The 23,883-nt window shown below is 35.0% G+C and overlaps 1 protein-coding gene across 1 annotated transcript in view; it reads left to right on the top strand.

Moving 5' to 3' along the window:
* The first annotated feature begins 1,751 nt into the window (after positions 1–1,751).
* LOC140160218 (sushi, von Willebrand factor type A, EGF and pentraxin domain-containing protein 1-like) overlaps positions 1,752–23,883 on the top strand; it is a 37,533-nt gene continuing 15,401 nt past the window's right edge. Inside the window, 17 exon segments of the mRNA XM_072183495.1 lie at positions 1,752–2,533; positions 2,536–2,596; positions 4,782–5,008; positions 5,936–6,118; positions 6,482–6,637; positions 9,332–9,531; positions 9,679–9,706; positions 9,932–10,123; positions 10,918–11,112; positions 12,161–12,291; positions 12,294–12,405; positions 17,308–17,553; positions 20,205–20,429; positions 20,688–20,971; positions 21,376–21,598; positions 21,987–22,154; positions 23,226–23,387. Of these exon segments, the coding sequence (XP_072039596.1) occupies positions 2,137–2,533; positions 2,536–2,596; positions 4,782–5,008; positions 5,936–6,118; positions 6,482–6,637; positions 9,332–9,531; positions 9,679–9,706; positions 9,932–10,123; positions 10,918–11,112; positions 12,161–12,291; positions 12,294–12,405; positions 17,308–17,553; positions 20,205–20,429; positions 20,688–20,971; positions 21,376–21,598; positions 21,987–22,154; positions 23,226–23,387 (3,190 nt within the window). The 5' untranslated portion in view covers positions 1,752–2,136.

The following is a 23,883-nucleotide window of genomic DNA, read 5'->3' as shown; positions in this document are numbered from 1 at the left end:
AAAATTTTAATTTTGAGGCATTATGCCAGATGATATTTTGAAAATAAAATGTAAGATGAATTCAATGATTAAAGAATATCGGTTAAAAGAAAATGGCCTAAATGATATACTTTATGAACTCCATAGTAGCCTAAGATTTGATATTCTTAATTCTTATCAGAGCTAGCGTTCGATTGTGTCTAATGCACGGGCGCACACTCAGCGTACAACGCACAGTGCTTTCGGACGGGGTTATTTTTCTTGCGGGTTGATGCATTTATATTTGCTTGTACTTTCAAAAGTTGCAATTTTGTTATAAAAATCGTGGAATATTTTCTCGTGTATGAAATAGGTTAATAAATGCGTATCACTTGTTGCTCGTGAAATTGTACAAAATAATGCACTTGTACTGAGATTTTGATGTACGTCTAATGCACTCTCCACTTCGGTGCTCGTGCATTAGACGCATCAAAATGTCAGTACGCGTGCATTATTTTGTACAATTTCACTCCCAGCAGTGATACGCATTTATTAACCTATAACTCATTCACTCTTAGAACTACATAACCAATCAGAAAAGCCGTTAGAAAAATACGCTGAGTGCAAAAATATTGTATATTTGCACCAAACTCGCAGGTTTTCTTCCAGTATTGGCTAATTTTTACGAAGGTGCATTGATATTTGTCAATTGTTTTTGACATGTCAGTATTTTGTTTGCAGAAAATCTTTGTGTCGTCTATGTAATTTATCATTAAGTGTGTGCATTATTGAGTCCATTTTCTCTCTTGACTAGTGATACTTATAATTGATTCTTTATATCTAATTTGAGTAATTTCACAAAATAAATGAAATCTATACATGCAATAACAAAAGTACTATCTTAGTTTTTATATTGTGTATTATATTAAAAATAGAACATACATTTTGCTATACTCAGCATGTTTTATTTGGTGCTGTAAATCACTGTATTCATTACTTAACCAGCGGCTGCGTAAACATTATGAAACTCATTAAAAATTTCACCTTCTCCCTTCTGATTACCAAAACCTTACCTCGCCCCCTGCAACGTGCAAAACAAAAACAAAAACATAATACATACTCACGGGCTGTGCAATAGTTATGTGCCACCCCAGGGGTAAGTTTTCAAAACTGGTTTGTTTTGAATTGTTTTGTTTTTACTTCTTTTGATGCTAACATTTCTTTGTTAAAGGGGGTGACTTCCTTACTGGCCTTCTGGTCATCCCCTCCATAATTCGTTTGTTTGATATTGCCTTTGTTTATTTGTTTTTTAACATTTATACTTGTGTGATTTCATGTGAATTATGGGAAATAAAATTATCTTGTATCTTATTGCACAGCCCCTCAAGTTTCAACTAGTTTTATGTGTATTTAACCATTATACATGTGTCACAAATTGTTTCCTATTTCAATTTCAATACAATTATATGAATGAAATTTAATACCATGCCATTTTGCTTCGTAACATGGTTCACTTTGGTTCCAGAACCTTAAAAAGAAATCCAAGTTAAGAGGAAATGCATGACAGCAGTTCGTTATCATTTGACAGTTCCCATAAAGCCAAAGCAAACTTATATTACTATATCCGGAGGTCTGGGTCAACTCAAACGGAAATAATATAAGCAGGCCACTACGCTGAATTCACACATGCCAATCTCTCAAGACTCAGTTCCTTAACCTCCGTAATGATCGTGCGCACACAGGATGACCTTTGCATGCACCAAGTACAAAAACTCAATCAACAACGATGAGTTCAAATTTTCAGCTATCAGTGTTGAGTGGAGGGTATTGAATTATGCCATCTGATATGAGATGATTTGGATTGTCGTTGGAACTCACTCCTGCAATACTTACTTACACAGGTAATAGGCGAATCAACAGGTTACTAAGCGAGTCGACCTTTAAACACTGAACTGTATTTTTTGAACAACATGCGGGAAAGTAATTTAGACAGATTATGAAGATTCATCGTAGTCTGTCGTACAAGGGATTCGAGTGAATAGCATTATATCGGAAACCTTATGAATCTTGCCGCAGATAAATCTCAACTTTAAATGGTCGAAACCGTTTTTCAATAAAAGAGACAACATGAAGGCTTGTACTTTACTCGCAACATGCATTCTTGTTTGCACGTTGATTATGTTGATACCGACTCTAATACATTGTGATGATGTACGCACATGTTCAGACGTAAGTTACATCAGCGATATTGATCGAGATAGACTAAGAGAAACGGCTGCGACATTTAAAAGCACGTTTCAACTTTTCCAGAATTTACCGGTTGATATAGTGTTCGTATTGGAAGCATCAGGCAGTATCGGGGCTGCTTTCTTTGACTGCGAAGTTCAATTTGTTAAGCAATTATCTTCTATGTTTAGTATATCGTATAACTTAACAAGAATTGGTGTGGTTGTGTATTCAAGTTGTAATGAGATCCACACGTATATGGATTACATTGGTGATCCCGACGGAAAGAACAAGTGCACCTTTAAACAAGATATAGATAATGTGAGATACAGCGCAGGTAGGACATGTACCGGAGGGGATTACGGCGGGCTGAATCTATACTTAAGTCAACTACAAGAAGACCAAGACACCGGTAAGTATTCAAGTTCATGAGCATGCCAACTACTATACTGTGATCCAAGGAGAGATTTTACAAAATGTGACTCCCAATATAATCTGTCATATTATTGTATGTTCCCTGCCTTCAAATAAAAGTTGTAAGTTATATGTATGTATAGTGAACTTTGCCCCAAGGTATCCGGGTGACTTTATAAAGATCGTTGACATTTTGACACTTCCTGGCGCTTCCTGATCATGGGCATATCTGCCATTTAGATACTGTCTGATCCATTTAAGATAGGATGAGAAGAAGTTACATAGAAAAAGTTACTATTATTAGGCGTATTTCGTAAACATTATCTAAATTTAGCTCTGATTTAGTTCTGTTTCATTTCAGATTTTCTTAGGATTTTCCGGAGCAAAATAATATTTGTTTTTGCGCTATGGTAACCAAGTTTAAGTTTGATTGATTTTTGTGAATTCATATGAAATGGAATTTAAAATAAATTCAGTCAGCAACAATTCTTTTCCATCTGTATTTTGGTAATCACATTAAATACACAAAAATACCAACTTACATAGGGCTTTATATTCAAACATTTGCTTTTATTATACGCACATTTTTAATTTTGGAATACCATAAAATGTCAAGTTTTGCATGTAAAAAAAAAATTCCCTTTCACGGCTTGTTTACATTTTTCTAAGTCAGGCTTACCTTTGAATGAAAAACAAAATTACATGTTATTCAAGTGACAGGTTTTTTTTTAATTTACTGAAATCTGATTGTTAGTCTACTATACGTACCCCTTGAAACGACAACTCACGTTTCAGTTTTTTTATAATCTATAGTAAAATGAATCGATAATCCTTAATGTGTATTTGTGGGATGGGGTGCGGGGTGTAGGGTGTATGTGTGTAGGTGCATGTACCCAGCAAACACAAAACGTTTTTGACATCATTCGCAAAAGATTATAAAAGGTCAGAAAACGTTTAAATGTCGTATTATATAAAGGGCATAAAACGTTTTCATAACATTAAAAAACATTTTTGATAACCTAATGTAAATATCTTATGTTATCTAAGTGTTGGCAAAATATTTGGTAAAAAAGTTTGCACAAAATAGTTTACAAGAACATTTTAAAAACATTATAAAAATATTGTTGTGGTGTGTTTTCATACAAAATGTTTAAAAACGTTTTCATGACCTTTATATAACCCAACATTTAATGTTATCAAAACGTTTTTACCTGAACCAAAACCCAAAATATAACTTTTAAAACGTTTTTGTGTTTGCTGGGTGGTTTTAAAATGGGGGTAGGAAGTGTCGGAAGTAAGGGTTATGAAGTGTAGGTTGGGGTATAGGTGTATGTAAAGGGGTGTGTTGGTGTGTACACTGTTAAAACATGTATTTAAAAATAAAGTATTAAGAAAACAACCTACTTGACCAAACAAAGGGAGAAATTTGTGGGAGTCGCTTACACTACTCATCTTTGGATCTCCCGTTGATACACATGTCCCGATTTTACGTGACAAGACGATGTTGGTGCAGTAACCAATCAAACGTTCGCATTGAAGTAAATCTGAGCAAGAAAGGTAATCGATATAATTACTAGTATGTGAAATTGCCGTAGACGTTGATGTAAATGTTCAAACTTCAAGCTTACACGGTAAAGCTCGGTAAGAACACGCGGCATCAACGGAGGTCTGTTACTCGGTGTACTATATTGTGAAACTGTGTACATTCGCACACATGATTATTTTTGGACGTGGGTCTCTGTGAATATTGTGAATTGATTCAAAATGCTTAAAAGTGTTAAACATGCTATTTTTAAACAACCTCCATGTTGTGTAAAGAAGAACTAATAAAGGATGCACATGGTTAATGTTTAACTAACAGCTGTCGGTTACGGCTTCAACTAACAAATGTGTGGTTCACCTGGTAATCTGGCGTTGGTTAAAATTACTAACAAGTTTAAAAAATTAATACATGATTTAACAGTGTAGGATGTATTGAGTGGTGTGTTTCCCGAGTGTGTGGGAGGATATGTGGGTGAGAAGGGAGGGGTGGGGTGGATGGTTGGTGAAAATAGTTTGAGTAAAATCACTCTTGCAAGATGTTTGGTCGGTAAAGGCATGATAATTGTTGGTGAAAATAATTTGAGCAAATTCACACTTATATTGCAACGTGTTTTTTTACACTATTTCATACATTGCTCCAGAATTGCAATCGTTATAACCGAAGGCTACACAAATGAAGGCGAGTCCTCAATATCTCCAGCCAATGACATTCGAAGGATACCTGGTGGTAAGGTCTTTGCTATTGGTTTAGGTGGCGGAGTCATAATACAAGAACTACAAGCAATCGCCGGTAATAGCGACAATAGGATGTTCTTATTGGAATTTACTACTGACATTGCTGTGCTAGGTGAAGCAATTCAAGAAAGCGGTAAGTAGGCATATAGAAGAAATTCTTGTTCAGACTCTACTTTCTTAAAGCTCGCAATGTTGCATCGACATACGGAAGGTGCTTTCTTGTCATGATATAGTCAGTAGGTGACAAACACACATGTTACACGCTATATTGTATGCATTGGCATATCCTCTCCGTAATATGAAAAGGGTGTGATTATCTGTTTATGAATGTTTTGACTAAATGAGACACATATTCATCCGCGGTGCACAATCGGATTGTGTCGCTTTGAAGCTGTGCAGGGGAACTAAACATCTCAAAAAAAGTAACTAATCCCCCTTAAATAATGGCCATTATTCAAAAAACGGGCGATTGTATTACAAATCTGTAAAATGCGTTGGAAGCAGAATTAATTTCTGCAAATTTCGACACCTCATTTGTAGCAATTGACTAAATATTGACGTCACAGTGTACAATTGAATCAATGTAACCCAAGATTTGAAAGTTGCAGTAATTCTATTGATCTGTATTCAGTATAATGGAAGGAAATCTGTCTAATGATATCTGAGTGTTTTTGTATTGTTGTAAGACACGTGGTAAGTGCAACTTTCAAATCTGGACCTCACTACATTAAATTGACCGGTGTTTTATTGTTTTCTGGGCTATCGTATCAAATGAGTTGTCAAAATGCGCAGAAATAAATTCTGCTTCCAACGCATTTTATAGCTTTGTAATACAATAGCCCGTTTCTGAAAAAATGGCCATTATTTAAGGGGGTTAGTTACAGTTATAAGATGCTGCAATGATGTCCATATGTGACTACCCTTGAAAACCACGAATGAGTAAGTCTTTGACAACATCTCTTTCACATTTAAATGATGCTTTACTTTGTGATAATCGAAATCTATATCTATGTTTATGCTTGAAAGTATACATTTAAATTGCTTTAACATTTTGCTTCAGATTATAAGGATCTAGACTCTTGGGATAGAGGCGTCCAACCAAATGCTTGCAACGATCTTTGTAATGATGGGGTAAACTGTTGTGACGCTCACGCATCGTGTGCATGTGCGCCACAAAGTGGCTCTGTAGACTGCGCATGCAATCCTGGTTATACTGGAGCAGGATATCGTGGAGGTTGCTCAGGTATTATTGTTGGATCTTTTTATTTGAGACATAATGTTTGATTCTTACATAAAATTGATTCGTGCAATGATCAATGCATGGGGTCTATAACAATTGGGTGACCGATAGTACTAGACAATATTATTATTATGTACAATTGTGTAGGCCCATGAGATAATGTCATCAGAATATATCAAACGTAAACACTCCCACCAGAAAGTAACCCACACACGTACCCTACATACGCACCCCGACCACCCCTTCACACACTTGCCTCAAAGTTCTTCATTCTAATCATCTCATTTTCGACTTATTCCTATCTCAATAAACATGATGAAAGTGATTGCATTCGATTCTTTTAATACAAGTACGTGTTCATTACAGAGTGTCCAAAAGGAACCTATAAATCGATATTTGGGAATCAAGAATGCAAAACCTGTCCTCTTTATTCGACAACGGTGAGCCCAGGAAGCACCAGTATATCCGATTGTAATTGTCAACCAGGATATCGCGGTAATCCCAGAAGAGATGGATGCTCACGTAAGTAATCGATACGGAAGTTACAGATTATGTAACATCAGCTACACAAAAGTTGTCGAATATGTTTAAGGTGGTACTACACCCCTCGATAAATTTGTTATAATTTTTGCAAATAATAACAAATTGGTAACAAAGTTATTTATATTATAGGGGCAAGGAGTCCAGTTACTACATTGGAATTTCAGTGACTCAAGACAAGCGGTACGTTATTTATGATAAGAATAGATATACCGCTAGAATGTACCTCATTTCTTAATTATTATAATGAACCACTTGTCTTGAATCACTGAAATTTCAGTGAAGTAATTGGATTCCTTGTCCCTATAATATACATTACTTTTATTACCAGTGTGTAGTTATTTTTTGAAAAAAATGCAAAATTAGTCACAACATTTATCAGAGGTGTAGTACCACCTTAAATCAATACTGAAGTTACAACTTTGTAAGTTCACAATTATAAGCTATTATGTTTCAATCAACACTGAAATACGCATTTTGTAACTTCAGCAACCGCAAGATAAGAATGCTGATTTCAAGTGTAGATAATGATGAACATGTAGTACAAACATATGCCTACATAATTTAATAATTATAGATGTTGGAAATGACTCAGATTAGGGTTTATGCATAGATTTTAAGAATATTAAACTAGATGATAATAAACGTAAATGCACCTATTTTGGATTGATTGCTCGCAAATGTTACATGAAATCTTTGCATGTTGTGCCCATTGGAGGATAAAGTTGCTGAAGGCGTTAGGGGATTATGTCTCCTGCCCGTAAAGAATAAACGTCCTCCGTACAACCAAATTCCAATGTAGGACTACACTGACAGTAAAAGATATACTGCCAAAAATGACCCCTCCTTCACCATAGTCTACACAGTAAAACAAATTTGACTGGTAGGACTACCCCCTTGCAGGACTACAGAGTAAAAAAAAGAAGAAATAAAACCATCCCCCCACCATAGGACTATCTAATAGCAATACATTTAATAACATCCCAGCAAACACAAAACGTTTTCGACATCATTCGCAAAAGGTTATAAAAGGTTGTCAGAAAACGTTTAAATGTCGGGTTATATAAAGGGTACATTAATGGTATAAAACGTTTTCATAACATTAAATAACATTTGTTGGTAATTTACCGCACAGCAAACACAAATGTTTTTACAGAAAACATTTAAATGTCGGGTTATATAAAGGGTATAAAAACGTTTTAATAACATTCGAAAAACATTTTTGAAAACTTGGTACAAATCATTCTAAACAGAATGTTATTTTAGTTGAAAAATATTTTGCAAAAAATGTTAGCCTAAAAAATTTACAATAACGTTTTTAAAATGTTTTCACTACCTTTATATAACCCGACATTTAAATGTTATCAAAACGTTTTGTAAAAAACATTTTAAGAACATTTCTGTGTTTGCTAGGTGCAAATATTTTAACATAATGTTATTTAAGTGTTGATAAAATATTTGGCCAAAAATGTTTGCAAAAATAGTTTACAATGACATTTCGAAAACATTTTAAAAATATTGTTGTAGTGTGTTTTCATACAAAACGTTTTAAAACTATTTCATGACCTTTATATAACCCGACATTTTAATGTTATTAAAACGTTTTTTCCTAAACCAAAACCCAAAATATAACTTATTTAAAACGTTTTAAAAACGTTTTTGTGTTTGTTGGGATCCCCCCTGTAGGACTACAAATTACAACAAAAACAAAGACTCCAGATAGGTGCAGTAAAAAGTTAGCACCTGTTAGCACCCAATAAATAGGTCAATACCTGTAATATCCAGTGTCATCATATTATGTAAATAAGATCATGACCACAGATGTGTGGCTAATTAGGTCATTATTTGAGATGTTCATAATACTGTTTGGTTGTAATCCAAATTCAAGACTACAGGCATATGATCTTCAGACACATGGTAGGACAAAAGTCTTATGTCAACATTAGTGTATTGTGTTGGTGTTAAAATATTTAGCTCGCAGGGAGTTTTCAGTGCTTTTGAAACTAATTAACTTAATTTGACACCCTTGAAATAAACAATAACAAAATTTGATGTTTTATTGAGGTGCGGACAACCTTCGCATCACAGAAAAAAACGTTTTCCAAAATAATGTAAACTGTAAAAGTTTATAGCCTTACCGATTCACCAAACTCAGTAATTTATAATAGATATTTGTCTAGTCATCGTGTTTGCAAACTTTATTTATGGAAATCATCAAAATAACGAATTAAATAAAACGATATTGCCTCTATGCGGTTTGCTTAATATGGAGTTTGCTTTTTGAACATATTAGTATTTTATTGTATAGACATGTGCAGAGAATTAAGTTGGCTGAACTTTACATTCATATTGTAATTAATGATTTGTTTAATAATATAAATATAGCATCGCATCAATATGAAATGTACATTTTTATTTACATCAAATTTATATTCCAATCGAATATGACAAGACGTAAAACTGACTTCAAAATCAAATATAAGATGTCTTATTAAGCGTATTTAAGTATGTCCCGAGGCATAATGTAACTTAATGGACGCCAATGACATGAAGAAATGTCAAAAAATCTTAAGTACACTTCACCTAAACTTTCCAACTGCATTGCTACGGAAATTAAATCATAGTTTTTCATATCCATATCTTAATTAAAGATGATCGTTTTGGTTTTTGATCTAGCCATTTCATGTCCGTCTCTACGTGGTCTGTTGTCGCCAGGAGTTCAGATGATTCCTTATAATTGTGACAATATCTATAATGCTGTCTGTCAGTTTGTATGTCGTGGTACTCATAGACGTATTGGAGGGCAGGAGACAGTTCGATGCTTAGAGACGGGTCAATGGTCCGGTAACGTGTTGAGTTGTAGGAACAAAAAAGAAGTAAGAAAAGTGTTATTTCAAATTAGAGAATATGATATATTATTATTATTGCTATCATTATTATAAATTGTATAATAATTATTATCATAAAGTTTTAAATATTATTCTATTGCTATACATGTGAATAACTTGAATTGAATTGCACAGTTTGTAAATACACAAACTCGAAAAATTGGTTTGTACAATTATATAATTGATATTTTTAACGTTTCTCCGTATTAACTTCAGAGCAAAATAAACATAGTCTTTAAAACCCATGACAAGTGTATGAAAAAAACATTGTCAATCTCATTGGTTGATTTAATACGTCAATCAAGCAATTATAATTATCTCTCAAAAAAGGATAAAAACAAAACATGATTTATATTCATATTTTTGTAAACATTCTTATTACCTAAAGAAACTGCATGTGAACCATTACCGAATCCAGTAAATGGCAAGTGGACATGCGACATCACGGAATTGGAAATCGGCACCAACTGTGTAGCATCTTGTGATAGTGGGTATGAGCTTGTGGGTAATCCTGATAGGCAATGCACTATGGGTAATGACGTTAATGGTATTTGGACAGGTGTATCACCTACGTGTAAACGTGAGTATTTGATCAATTAATGAACAAGTTCAACATTATCTATGTTGTCACTAAAGCAATTACACACACCACATTTGACGAAAGCAAACATATTAAACGAGTCGCTTGTCGGACACTTTAGGTATTTCTCGCATTTACTATATTGGCCATAAGTTACAAGATGCTACCTGCAACAAATTTAATTGAATCTACTACTTTTTGTAAGAAATATTTAATGTAAAATTCATAAAAAGGTACAGTCATATATTCCTATTCTTTTGTTTATGTAGTTAAAAGTATCGACACGTAATTTTGTCACCAGGTGGCCTTGTAAAAGCTGCTAATGCTTCCGAAAACAATTTAACAAAGAGGAAATAGATAAAACACCACTACCCACTCAATAAATATCAATGATCGACAAACGACTCTTCTTACTTGTTCGCATCAAATATCATACAATTATTTTATTTCTTTGACAAAAGTTTATGTCAAAAAGTTCAAGTTTGGTCTTTCTTTACCCTTCTTTACAGGCAATGGCAACTTAAGTTGCTTTCAATCTTGTCAAGTAAATGAACCTAGACGATTTTTAATCATTAATTCATTAATCGATTATTATTCTTGCCTTATCAAGGTTACACTTTAACGTTCACCACCCTAACAGTTCAGAATCAAGGTTAGGATAAAGGATAAAGGCTGTGTTAGGATTACAGTTAACAGATAATTGTTATTAGGTAGGATGGTTGTAGGTGGTGACCAATATTCTGAAATTACTCTTTACCATTTAATGTATATATTCAAAATCTGTCTTTTTTAAGCTCTCACCTGTCCACAGCTTGTCTCAAAACGTAACATGAAAATCAAGCCTGCTACCTGCGAGGATCCAGGATTACCATATGGGACAGTGTGTAGGTATTCCTGTAAGAGGACATATCGTCTTCAAGGTATCGCGATAACACGTTGTCTAGAAGATGGCACATGGTCTGATAAAACCTTCCAAAGTAAATGTGTTGGTAAGTATTTTGCACCGAAAGCAAAAACAATAGCAGCCTCAATCTGTGAGGGTCTTATATTAATTGATTAGTTTCCTCTAATTTAATTCATAGAGTTATTTTAAAACAAAAAACTATTGTTAAAAATAATACCTAAAAGATCGAGTTTAAGTTAGAAATTTTAATGGAGTAAGCATATTTCCAATGCAATGTGGGATCGAGATTTCCTGAAACATGTTGTGTTGAAACACATGTGTTATCTTCCATTTTTTTTGCAACAAATAGTATACAAATATATACTGCCATGAGATGTTCTGGTTAAAACTATGGGCCCGAGGTGAGATCAATAGTACTAATTTCCTGAGGGGCGAAGCCCCGAAGGAAAATAGTATTAATTGATCTCAACGAGGGACCATAGTTTTAACCAGAACTTTGAATAAAGGCAGTATAATATTTGTTTTATATATTTCATTAATATGTTCTTTGTTCATTGATTTGTTAAAAGAAAATTATTTGACGTTTTGACTCTCCCGCTTCTATCCTGAGTGAACAGCACGGCTAATTTAAGCACAACCTACCCTTCAAAAAATCGAATAGCCTAAAATCGGGCTAACCAATTACAGGCTTACAGCAGCGAGAAATGACGCTATGGCAGTTTCGCGTGCGTGAACTGTTCCGTCGCATCGAATGCGCGCACGCGGAAGGCATGGTCAAAAGTACTATTTACGGATTGGAAGTACTATTTACGGCTCATCCGGGACATTGAAAATACTATTTACGGCTTAGAGGTACTATTTACGGATAGGAGTACTGATGGTAGAACTATTTTTGGTCATGTGATCCACTTTTAACCAATCAACGGACAAGAATATATTAATGAAGTATATAAATATTCATATGTCTGCTTTTATTGAGTCAGTTCTTTGTGGAATATTTAAATACGAGACGGTACAGAACTGAAATGTTATAACCAGGAGAGCTTTTACCAAAAAACTTACTAATATACTAAGTAAATATTTAATCACTTTTACAAAGTGGCATATTTCCGCTATGTTTCTGATTTTTCTAGACAGTATACCTCCGACAATATCTTGCCCAAATGACATTATACAAACGGCAGATTCCTTAAAGACAACACAGAGGTATCATGGAATCCGCCTACTGGGATCGATGATAACTCGGGCATTGCTCCTATAGTCACATCTAGTCATACGTCACCAGACACGTTTTTTCTTGGAACGACTCCGATAACGTATGATGCCATTGATGCTGTAGGACTTAAAACTACTTGTTTATTTACCGTCACAGTAACAGGTATGAATAGTTTTAGTAGTAAGAACAGAGAGAAAGCGATTAAAATGGTGATGAGGTGCAGAGTATCTGCATATAATGTGAGACTTTGTCGGGAAAATGATCATTCACAAAATATCTTTAACCCTAGAACTACGATGGTGGAGGGAGTTGTACCACCCCCCTACGATTTGTTATCCGCGTCATAAAATAAAAGCACGCGTTGATGCCCAAACGACCTAAGCTAAACGTAGATCCATCCTTTGCGCTCATTTAAATGATAAAATTTTACCCAGCACATAACCCGGGGGTGGAGGACCGGCGATGACCATAGAGGGGGGGGGGGGGCGTGAGGCCCAATGATTTTCATTTTGCTTTTGTGAAATTATTCCAAGAGCTGCTGACTTTTTACTTTTTAGTTAGGTGAAAATAGTCATTTCCGTTTATATTTAGGAGAAACATCCGTGGAAATCGCATTTTTGTAGAATTTTTTGCCGAAAATTAATTTTACCTATATTTTTTACATAGCCAGAATTTCCCAAATTTCCATGGTCGCCCTCACATTATGACGTCATAGTGACGTTATGTGGGGGAATGTTTGTACTTATTTTGGTATCACTACATAGAGGAGACCCATAGCTATAGGTACCGAAATGACAACTAGATACATTTTGATTATCTCCATTTCAAATTAACCAACTGACGAGTTGTGGACATTATTCCATATTGACATTTTGGTAAAAACAAATGTATTAACACACACTTTTTAAACACAAAAGTGTTTAAGAATAACTGTAAATATTGTTTGCCATATGTTCACAAAACGAAAACATCACAGATCTAAAATAAAATCAATACCGTCCCTTTGGTTTACTAGTTATCGCACTTTTGAATATGTATCTAAATACATCCTAAACACTTATACCTAAACACTATGTTTAGCTTGTGTTTATATAGGCCTATGTTTAGATTCCTGTCTATAAGCTAAACACATGCTGGTGTTTACTTGTGTTTAGATTATATACAGGTTGATGTTTAATATCTAAACATGTCGTTAGCTAAACAGTAGAGCTGTAACACTTTTTAAATACGTTAGGCGTTTAGGATGCGTTTAGATACAAATTGAAAGTGTGATATTGCAAACCGAAAGGAAGGTACTGATTTTATTTGGGATTTCTGATGTGTAGAAGAATATGTAGATAATAATAACAATTTGGCAAGTTATCATGTCATATTCCCCTATTTTGGTAAAAACAAATGTATTAACATTACATGGGATGATGTGCATCAGGACATGAGAATCAACATTACATCGGTATTTATAACCATGCGATACTAACCCTCGTTTCATCTTTTCTGTTTCGGGAGCTCTATTGTTCAGAAACGAAAACGGAAGGGATTAAGTAGGATGGTGTGTAAGTTGACTTCATTGTTACGTTTGGGGCATCATGCTTCTCATTTGAAGAGGTAATAATAGGTGCTGTCAATCACACTTATGTCTGTCAATAGAGGCTGGATAAGTCAATTATATGCAACACTGGCGTCTCAAGTGGGCAATCGTACTCATGTCAGTCATTTGATAGGCCTACATCAGGTCCGAACGCAAATTTGGTGTCATATTACTAAGACATTTAAAAAAAGGACCCCTGCCTCTTCTCCTCTCGCTTTCTTCTCTTTCTAGTCTGTCTGTCTCTCCCCCTCCACAACTCTCACCTGTGCCATCTTTTAAATTATGTGGATATCTGAATTATATTGGATGTTGTATTTCCTTTACCCTTCTCCCCCTCTCACTGTTTTAGCAGTAGGCCTATGATCAACGTGGAAAAATCAAAATAAACAGAATAAACTCCTCCCTGCTCTGCTCGTCCCCTCTCTTCTCTCGATCTCCCTCTCCTCTCCTCTCCTCTCATCTCCCCTTCTCTTCTCTCGATCTCCTCTCCTCTCCTCTCCTCTCCTCCACCAGATCATCCCCACTCTCTCAAATATTATACATTTAAAATAGATTTGAGTCTGGCAATTTTGCCTGAAGCAATTATCAGATTACCAATTCCAATGAAAGTAATCCTATTAGTGTCACTTCAACGCACTTCTCTGGTGTTGCATATCACCAAGTTTTAAGGTGTATTTGGGACGAAAATAATCCCCCGTTTAATCGCTACATAAGCATAATATGACCGATTTTTGCGCGATTGCACGCCGAACAAGTATACGTAATTCTTGGCAACACTGATTATTATTGATTAATTTATATCAATCATGTTAATGTATATTTGTACGCTGGGCTATTTTCACAATCTACTCCCGCTTACGCTGGAGTACCTATACACCCAACGCAAGTCAATTGAAGCCGTACAATTTATCGCGAATTTACGACCGTAAAATTTAGACACTTCTTTTGTCTAGATTAGCATCAACCCTCTCATCTCACTTTTTTCATGTCAGAAATTAACATAACTCCCGAAACCGAAACAGAAGTTATCTTCGTTCAACTTTTCTGTAGTCAACAAAAGACTAGAATAAAAGGATTGTTCACACGTACCATGCTAACACTTCAAAATAACAATGAGATCCGAAACCGAAACCGGAAACCGAAACCGAAACAGAAAAGATGAAAGGACCCTAATACTTAGTACATAGGGTACTGGGTGTAATCTATGTAATCCATTATGTTTAATTCAATACTAAAGTTACACTCTTTCATAAGTTCAGAACCACCAATGTAAGCAATGTTCAAATCAATAAATCAACAACCATTAAAGATGCCATTATACGGTTTTTTAGAAGATGTAAAGATACCATGTTATCTTTAAAGCGATAAGTTATTACCTTCATCTTGTTAATGAAAGAATAGCTCTCATATCATTCATGTTCCGACACTTACATGCACGCTTTCCTTTAATATCAGGCACTTCCCAGCAAAAACAAAAACGTTTTAAAAACGTTTTGAATAAGTTATATTTTGGCTTTTGGTTTAGGTAAAAACGTTTTAATAACATTAAAATGTCGGGTTATATAAAGGTCATGATAACCTTTTAAAACGTTTTGTATGAAAACACCCTACAACAATATTTTTTAATGTTTTCAAAAAATGTTATTTTATACTATTTTTGCAAACATTTTTGCCAAACATTTTGTCAATACTTAAATAACATTATAAAATATTTGAACCCAGCAAACACAGAAATGTTCTTAAAATGTTTTTTTCAAAACCTTTTAATAACATTTAAATGTCGGGTTATATAAAGGTCATGAAAACGTTTTTAAAACGTTATTGCAAATATTTTGGACAAACATTTTTCGCAAAATATTTTTTCAACCCCAAAATAACATTCTGTTTAGAATGTTTTGTATCAAGTTTTCAAGAATGTTTTTGGAATGTTATTAAAATGTTTTTATACCCTTTATATAACCCGACATTTAAACGTTTTCTGTAAAACATTTTTGTTTGCTGAGCAGTAGATTATCAAAAAATGTTTTTTAAGGTTATGAAAACGTTTTATACTCTTAATATACCCTTTATATAACCCGACATTTAAACGTTTTCTGACAACTTTTTATAACCTTTTGTGAATGATGTCGAAAACGTTTTGTGTTTGCTGGGTTCTTTGTAGTTATCAAAATATTTTCTACTATATAATTATAAAACCCGAAGTGATTAAAGATAATCATATTAACATGGGAAGTTGTACTCCGGGAAAAGATAACCAACACGCGTGTTTATAGTCACGTGAGGTGATGTATTTATGTAACGATTTCCTTACTTTTATATGTTTTAATCAATATCGAAGTTACAATCTTTTGTAAGTTCACCGCCACCAATATGAACAATAATGTTTAAATCAAAAGTTATGTATTCTGTAACTACATCAACCACAAAGATACAATACAAGTTTGGTTTCTCACAAGATGTCAAGATGACATGTTTTAACATGTCAAAGTTGTCATTTTCATCATGCTTATGAAAAACGTACGGTATTGGAAAAATAGCTCCGGGAATGTATATCTTACATTATGCATGTTGCTTTTCTCATAATTGCAGGCACCTCTTTGTAGTTTCCACTAATTATAAAATCCCTTAAGTGATTAAAGAGAATTAAAACCTTTCTTCGATCTCCAGTCGTTTGTCTATACGCTTGCGCGTCTGTCAGCGTTGCTATGGTAGCTCCGTGGCGCGGAGTGCAATAGTCCTTTTGCAGCTGGCCGCTAAAAATACCAGAAATAATCAATAGTAACTGGCCAATCAAATGACAAGAAACGTTGTATGAGTTATATAACACAAACTATACATTATTTTAATCCTTAGCATCAGACGATCGAAGTGACCTTTCGTGCCTTCTAGCGAAAAACGTACCCTACAATTGGAGTCCACTACCTCTAACACCACATGGTATCAAAGATTGGTTGACATGGGTGTTGAACTCAACCATGTCCCATGTTTCAAAACTCCTTGGTCCTAGACTATTTACTTGTGGAAAGAAATAGTTGAATACGATTCAATCCATAATTCATGACTTAGGAGTGTAATTCTCTCTACTTGAGCACATTTTTGTGTGTGGGGGTCATTCCCTATCACTATAGTTTGTTCGGCTTATAATTTGCGAAAAATATTCGGTTTTTGTTACTACGCACGTCAATAAAGTTCCAACTTACGTTCGGGAAAATTCACGTAAGCGTTCGCCAATCACGCATTACGCACCATGCAACCAAAGCAAGTCTGCTGCGTCTAACTACGTGCCCTTCATTCTACATATATAAATACGCGATGTTATGATTCTCATTTTTTTTCCGCCAATTATAAGCTGAACAAACTATAATAGTGTGTGTTAAAAATAACTAGCAAAAAGTGATGTTTCGCATATTTAGTAGCATACTTCCGTATCTGTTAACACTGGTTGAGTAGGTGGTGCTGTTGTTTTCTCTTATTAGATAACGAACCACCTCGAGTTCTCTATTGCCCACCTGACCTTTATATCCAGAGCTATAAAACATCAGAAGTAGTAACATGGGAACAACCAATATTCATTGATAATTCTGGTCAGGTGACAGAAGTAGTTGGTAGTCATGACAACGGAACAGAGTTTGCCGTCGATAACACTGGTCACGTAATTTCATACCGCGCGGTTGATGCGGCGGGTAATACAGCGTTTTGTAATTTCACTGTAGCTCTTAAAGGTAAGATAATGGTTAGATTATGTATCAAAGTTTCTTTTTGTATGTAAATGGTGGCAGGTGTTTTCTCGAAATGAAAGGTCTATGTTACATAAGAGGAGAATAAATCGATGAGGCTCCAGGACATCCCAGAACCTCGTGGTAAGATGATGGTCAGATTATGTATCAAAGTTCCTGTTTGTATGCAGATTAAGTTAGGTATTTCCCCAAAATGAAAGGTCTATGTCACACACAATAGCGATGAGGCTAAAGGACATCCCAGAGCCTCAGGTTAGGATAATGGCAAGATTTGAACTATATATCAAAGTTGCTTTTTGTGCCAATGATGTTAGGTGTTCACCAAAATGAAAGGTCTATGTCACACATAATAGCGATGAGGCTCCAGGACATCCCAGAGCCTCAGGGTAAGATAATGGTAAGATTTGACCTATATATCAAAGTTGCTTTTTGTGCCAATGATGTTAGGTGTTCACCAAAATGAAAGGTCTATGTCACACATAATAGCGATGAGGCTCCAGGACATCCCAGAGCCTCAGGGTAAGATAATGGTAAGATTTGACCTATATATCAAAGTTGCTTTTTGTGCCAATGATGTTAGGTGTTCACCAAAATGAAAGGTCTATGTCACACATAATAGCGATGAGGCTCCAGGACATCCCAGAGCCTCAGGGTAAGATAATGGTAAGATTTGACCTATATATCAAAGTTGCTTTTTGTGCCAATGATGTTAGGTGTTCACCAAAATGAAAGGTCTATGTTACACAAAAAAGATAAATATAGCGACGAGGCTCCAGGACATCTTGGAGAATAGTGGAAGAACACAGGATTAGTATCCACTGAATAAGTTAAGAAGAAATCAAATCAAACATGAAGAGCAAGGAAAAAGGTAGCCTTGTATATTTCGATTTGTAACCAGCATATTGTCGTTTAATTATACCTGACTAACTGACTTAAATAAATATTTAAATACCCAAACTAAATAAGCAATGTTTGAAATTCCTAAAAGACCCTTTTACAGAGAATAATGGTATTGTTTTTATTCGCTGTCGTGCATCTATCATCTCATTATAACATTGGCGACATCATTATTTTAAGTAAAACAACGAGGCAAAGCCGAGTTGTTTTGCGCCAAAATAATGATGTCATGTGTTATATGAGACCATAGATGCACGACAGCGGCTAAAAGCAGTATTTTCATTCTCATTCTCAAAACAGTTCAATTCAAATAAATATATTAATCATAAGTATACCAAATTTTAATCAAATTAAATCCTATATTTTACACGGAATTACTTAGGGCTTATAATCGATCAGTCCCGTTGATATGCACCTCCGATTGGTTCGAATAGCGCGTACGAGTATCGCGTCGACACGAACGCGCTAAAGTGTGTGATATCGTGTCATTTCAGACGGTTAAAAACCAATAAGATTGCAGGAACTTCTAAAGTGTTTAAGAATGTGGTATATTATTTAGATCATTTTGTACAATCTGTATCAAACTGATTGGCATCCATCAACTTCCAGTGGTTATGGACAAGACTCACATCAAAATGCAGCATAGTTGCTACCTTAGATATAGATTATTTTTATGCGTTTATATAACTATAAATCATAGGCATTGAAATGTTGCATACTGAAGAATCAGGTTAGTCAATAAATACCAAAATTTGATTGGTACCAGTCATTTTGATACAGCGAGTATCGTACAAGGTATAATTACTGGGATTGGGATACTTCGTAAATCACATTGTCAAAATGTCACAGATACTCAAATATACAGCCTGTGCAAGTGAAAAAGCGTCCTCTTTGGCAATTAGAAAATACTGTTTTGACATCATTATTAATTGTCAAATATTTATATTTGGGTGTGTGTGTGTGGCGTCTTTGTTTGTCTGCAAAGGGTGGGTTGCATGGGTGTTATTAATATGTGACCCATCACATCGAAACACGGCAGTTGTCGGAAACCCACATTTAAAGATAATGAAGAAAATGTGCCCCGAAAAATAAAGAAAATAATAAGGAATTTGAATTCTATTTGTCACATAAAATCACCATTCTACATGCGACATCAATGAAAGAGGTGTCATTTTAAAGCTTAAAAACAGTCCTTTAGGCTGGTAAAGAAACCAACAAGTTCATTTTTGACGACAACTGCCGTGTTTCGATGTGATGGGTCACATATACAATGTATCACGAAAAGTAACTGCGTCCGTGTTTAGAAGACCACAATTCAAACCTGTTGTGTATCAAAATGGTAATACCAAAAAGAACTGAAAGTACGATTTGCCCAATCATCTGTGTCAATAGCCCAACACTTGGAACAACGAATCATTGAATGAAACGAGATGTAGATTCCAAAGTTGCACTTATTTGTTTATTTCTATTTGTTCTTCTATCAGAGTACCTTGTCATCCACTTACCATGTTTACCAATCATACATAGAATGCCAGCCATGCTCTTACTTAGCATCTGTATTCATTGTTTCATTCACATGAAAAATGTGAAAAACATAATTGGCCATCGTTTGGCTCTCCCAGTTGTGAAATGTCAAGCACATACATGTTTTGAGTTATGGTCCTCCAGAAAGCGAGCAGTTATCGTTTGTTATGTATTTATTCATCTTGGCTTATCATATGACTTACTTCGACTTTCAGAACATCACTGTCCTCATTTCGAACCACCTCTGAATGGAGTGCTAACATGTGAGCGACGTTTGCATAATCGGTTTTGTACGGTGTCGTGTAATGAGAATTACGAATTCGCCAGGGAACCAGATGTGTCTTACTTTTGTGCCAATATTGATAATACTATGCTTATGGAATGGCAGGCACCACCATACGGAAATAAGGAATTATCCATGCCTTGGCCTGATTGCTCAAGTAGGTAACTTAAGTGATATTTAGTTCATATTCTAAACACATGAATTTAGAATAAAGCCATGATTGAACCAATATTTTTTAGATTTGTTTTTCTTTTCTTTTATTTTTCAAGTAGGTAAAACACTTAATACTTCTACATACTTACAACTTGATTGAATATAAAACGTGAATTTAATTAGTAACAAAGTGTTTTGTTTACCCATTGTTAGAATATTACACTCAACAAGCTCAATATGGGTTTCGTTTTATATATTACAGTTAAATATGATCGGAAAGCAAAGAAACAAATTTCATTAAGCTACAATGCCTATGGCTGCGGGAACAAGGAAGTCTTCTTTGAAATAGAAACCAATTTCATTCAGAAGTTTAACGCTATAAATGAATTTTGTTCCGAGGGCTGTGGTGTGGAGGATTTTGAAATTGAATGTCGTCCGGCCGTTGGACCTGTTGTTGGACGGAGAAAAAAGCGGCAGGGTGAACTGGTCGTTGTTAACGTCGTCGTTATTACATTTCAAGCTACATATGATACGTCCAGACAAAAAGTAAGACGACTTTGTTAAGTCTCAAGAAAGTTAATCTTGTTGCTAATATTATACTCAATATGATGAACAGGGGCAGAGGAAAAAAGCTAAAAAGAATTTTACCTATAATGACGTAATTATTCACCTGAGCCTACAGATAATTATTAAAATAAATTGAGTTACGCAATACTGACTTAGGATATTACAGCTATTACCTTATTTCTAGAAAATAAATAATCAATTTTATTTAAAAGCAAGTGACCTTAACCTGAAATGCTTGTCATATGTATTACCTTATTGGTTACCCCTCCCTCCTAATCTAAGCATTTTCTTTCCAGAGCAGAAAACTATATAACTGTTTTATTTTAAAGATAAGTATGTTGATTACCAGCCGGTTTTGTTTTCCTCTTATGGTTCTACTCTAGACCCAATCTACAAGGAGGACTCGGCAGCGTCAAATCAGTAAACCCAATCCCGTTGACATTTTAACGCAAGTGGTGTCAAATATGCAAACGGCACTTCATCTTGGCAATTTGACGATATCTGTGAGCAGCGACATCTTGCGGCCTGATCAACAGAGTTTCATTGCATCAGATGAAATAACATACCCCTGCGATATTGGCGAGGTTCTTCGAAATGGAGTTTGTAGTGAGTATATAATCATTCAAACCATGCATTTGATAACGTGTATCATCACAAGACATTGCATTTATCAAATCGTTGGATATGTGTCAATGCTAATTTTGATACAAGCTCTGTCTTGAATATAAATGAAGCAATCAGCGAAGTACAATTCACATCACATACTGAATTTTAAAACAAAAACATTGAAACCTACATTTAATATGTAGGCAGTATGAACCAAAGTTGAATTAATGGCGCATATAGCTAGCTGACATGTTTAAATGGAGTGATTTGTGGGCTATTCTAACCTTTTGAGGATTCCAATATTAACCCGTTCACAACAAAAATACCCTTTGCTACAACCGCAATTGAATTCAAGGTAGGATAATAACATTTTCTTATTTTACTCCAGTAATATGTCCACCTGGCTCGTTCTACAACCAAGACAAATCTGAGTGTACAAATTGCGGACGCGGGAGCTACCAACCTGAATATGGGCAATTACAATGTTTTAAATGTCCTCTTGGTACTACAACAGCAGCAAACAATGTCAACGCTAAATCATTTGATGATTGCAGAGGTAAATTGCATTTACTGATCCACCCATGCACTTATTGTAATTACGAGAAACAACAAACTATTTGGTTTACTTAATCTTAAACTAATGGCATCAAATGTCTAGCAAACTACATTTGTTGTCAAGCAATGTCCACACATTTATAGATGTCCAGTAATCAAATCACGGCTGATAAATCTGGACATAAAATATCTTGATCTATTCACAAAGTCGATCAAAGGCAAATGCAATTTCTGGACTACGGCTGTTCACAGTGAGATGTATACAATATATATATAATAAATAATACCTTAAGAGTTTGAACAAAAGAAACACAATGGATATGGGGTAGCTGGCTAGTAATTTGCCGCACTGTTAAAGTGGTACTACCCCATTGATAAATTTGTGACTATTTTTGCACACGGCTTAACAATGAATCTAACAGAATTATCAAGTTATGTGCTTGAAATAAATGTACGGTGTTAAAAACTGAAATGTAGCAAGCATTAGCGCCAATCCGGCTTGAAATGTGGGGGCGGGGGGCAACCGGCCAAATTGTTAAAAAGTGACTGAAAAGAACAAAAAATTGGTCATTTTGCCGAAATGGGGGGGGGGGGGAAACGTCCATCCTGTCCCCGGGATTGATGCCCATGGTAGCAAGTGGTATCCGATCGCTTATTTGATTATGATATGATTTTAAAGAATCGGATAAAGAAGTATTTGTTGTGGGACCTGAGAGCACATCAGACACACCAAAATTGCATTCTGAAGGAATGTTATTCAAACATCAAATAATTTTGATTTTTTTTTTAAATTCGCGATATAATATAAATTTAATGGATAATTATCAAAAATTGATATTTTCCATATTTGTGATATTTAATAGTACTTGAAGTAACCTTTATAAACCTAATGATATGTACTTAAAGTGTATGTAGCTGGGAGGAAAAGACGTCCACCAGTTGCAAATTTTGACCATCCGTATTAAAGATATACATTTTTTCCCCAAAAGACCTAAAATTGTAACTACTCACATTAATATGAAAATCACTCAAAACATCAAGCAGGTCTAGCTATATCTTTTATACTCGACAGCATTTTGTGGGCCAGGTACCTACTCGTCAACCGGACTAGAGACATGTAACGTTTGCGCCATAGGATTTTATCAGCCTCTTACGGGTCGAGACTATTGTCATGCCTGTCAGACTGGTTTCACAACTTGGACAGAAGGATCGTTTTCTAATGATCATTGCACAGGTATATATTCTGCATGGTATTGCCAAGGTTTACACTTGTGTCGACAATTATAATGTTATAAGCAATATACATGTTATAAGCGAAGGATGAGTGAATTAGTAAATAGGTTTTAATTATTATTGTCATCAGTTATTTTGTGTGTTTATAATAGTGATAATAAATTGTTTTAAATTTGGCCAACATAATCAAAACTTATTACGTAACTACCAACAGTCATTTGCGTCGTTTCCAAGTTTAACTTTAGTTCAACTGGTTGCAATTTGACGCTGGGCACGTTTTTGCACTTCTGATTCATATATGGTCAAGTCGCTATTCCGATAGAACGATCAGATTGAGAGGCAAAATATAATAGTCGCAAAATTCGTTGCGATTTCTAGTATAATCCAACCATAGTACAGCTGCTAAGTTAAAGCATTGTGAACTTTGTTAAGGGATCTAGAATGAGCGTTTATGGCGTTTCGACAGTATTTTTTGTGGGACATGAGAGCACCTCAGA

Source organism: Amphiura filiformis, chromosome 9 (genome assembly GCF_039555335.1).
Source record: "Amphiura filiformis chromosome 9, Afil_fr2py, whole genome shotgun sequence".
NCBI classification, from domain to species: domain Eukaryota; kingdom Metazoa; phylum Echinodermata; class Ophiuroidea; order Amphilepidida; family Amphiuridae; genus Amphiura; species Amphiura filiformis.
Note: the sequence above shows the minus strand (reverse complement) of the source record. Positions and strands in the feature narration are given on the sequence as shown.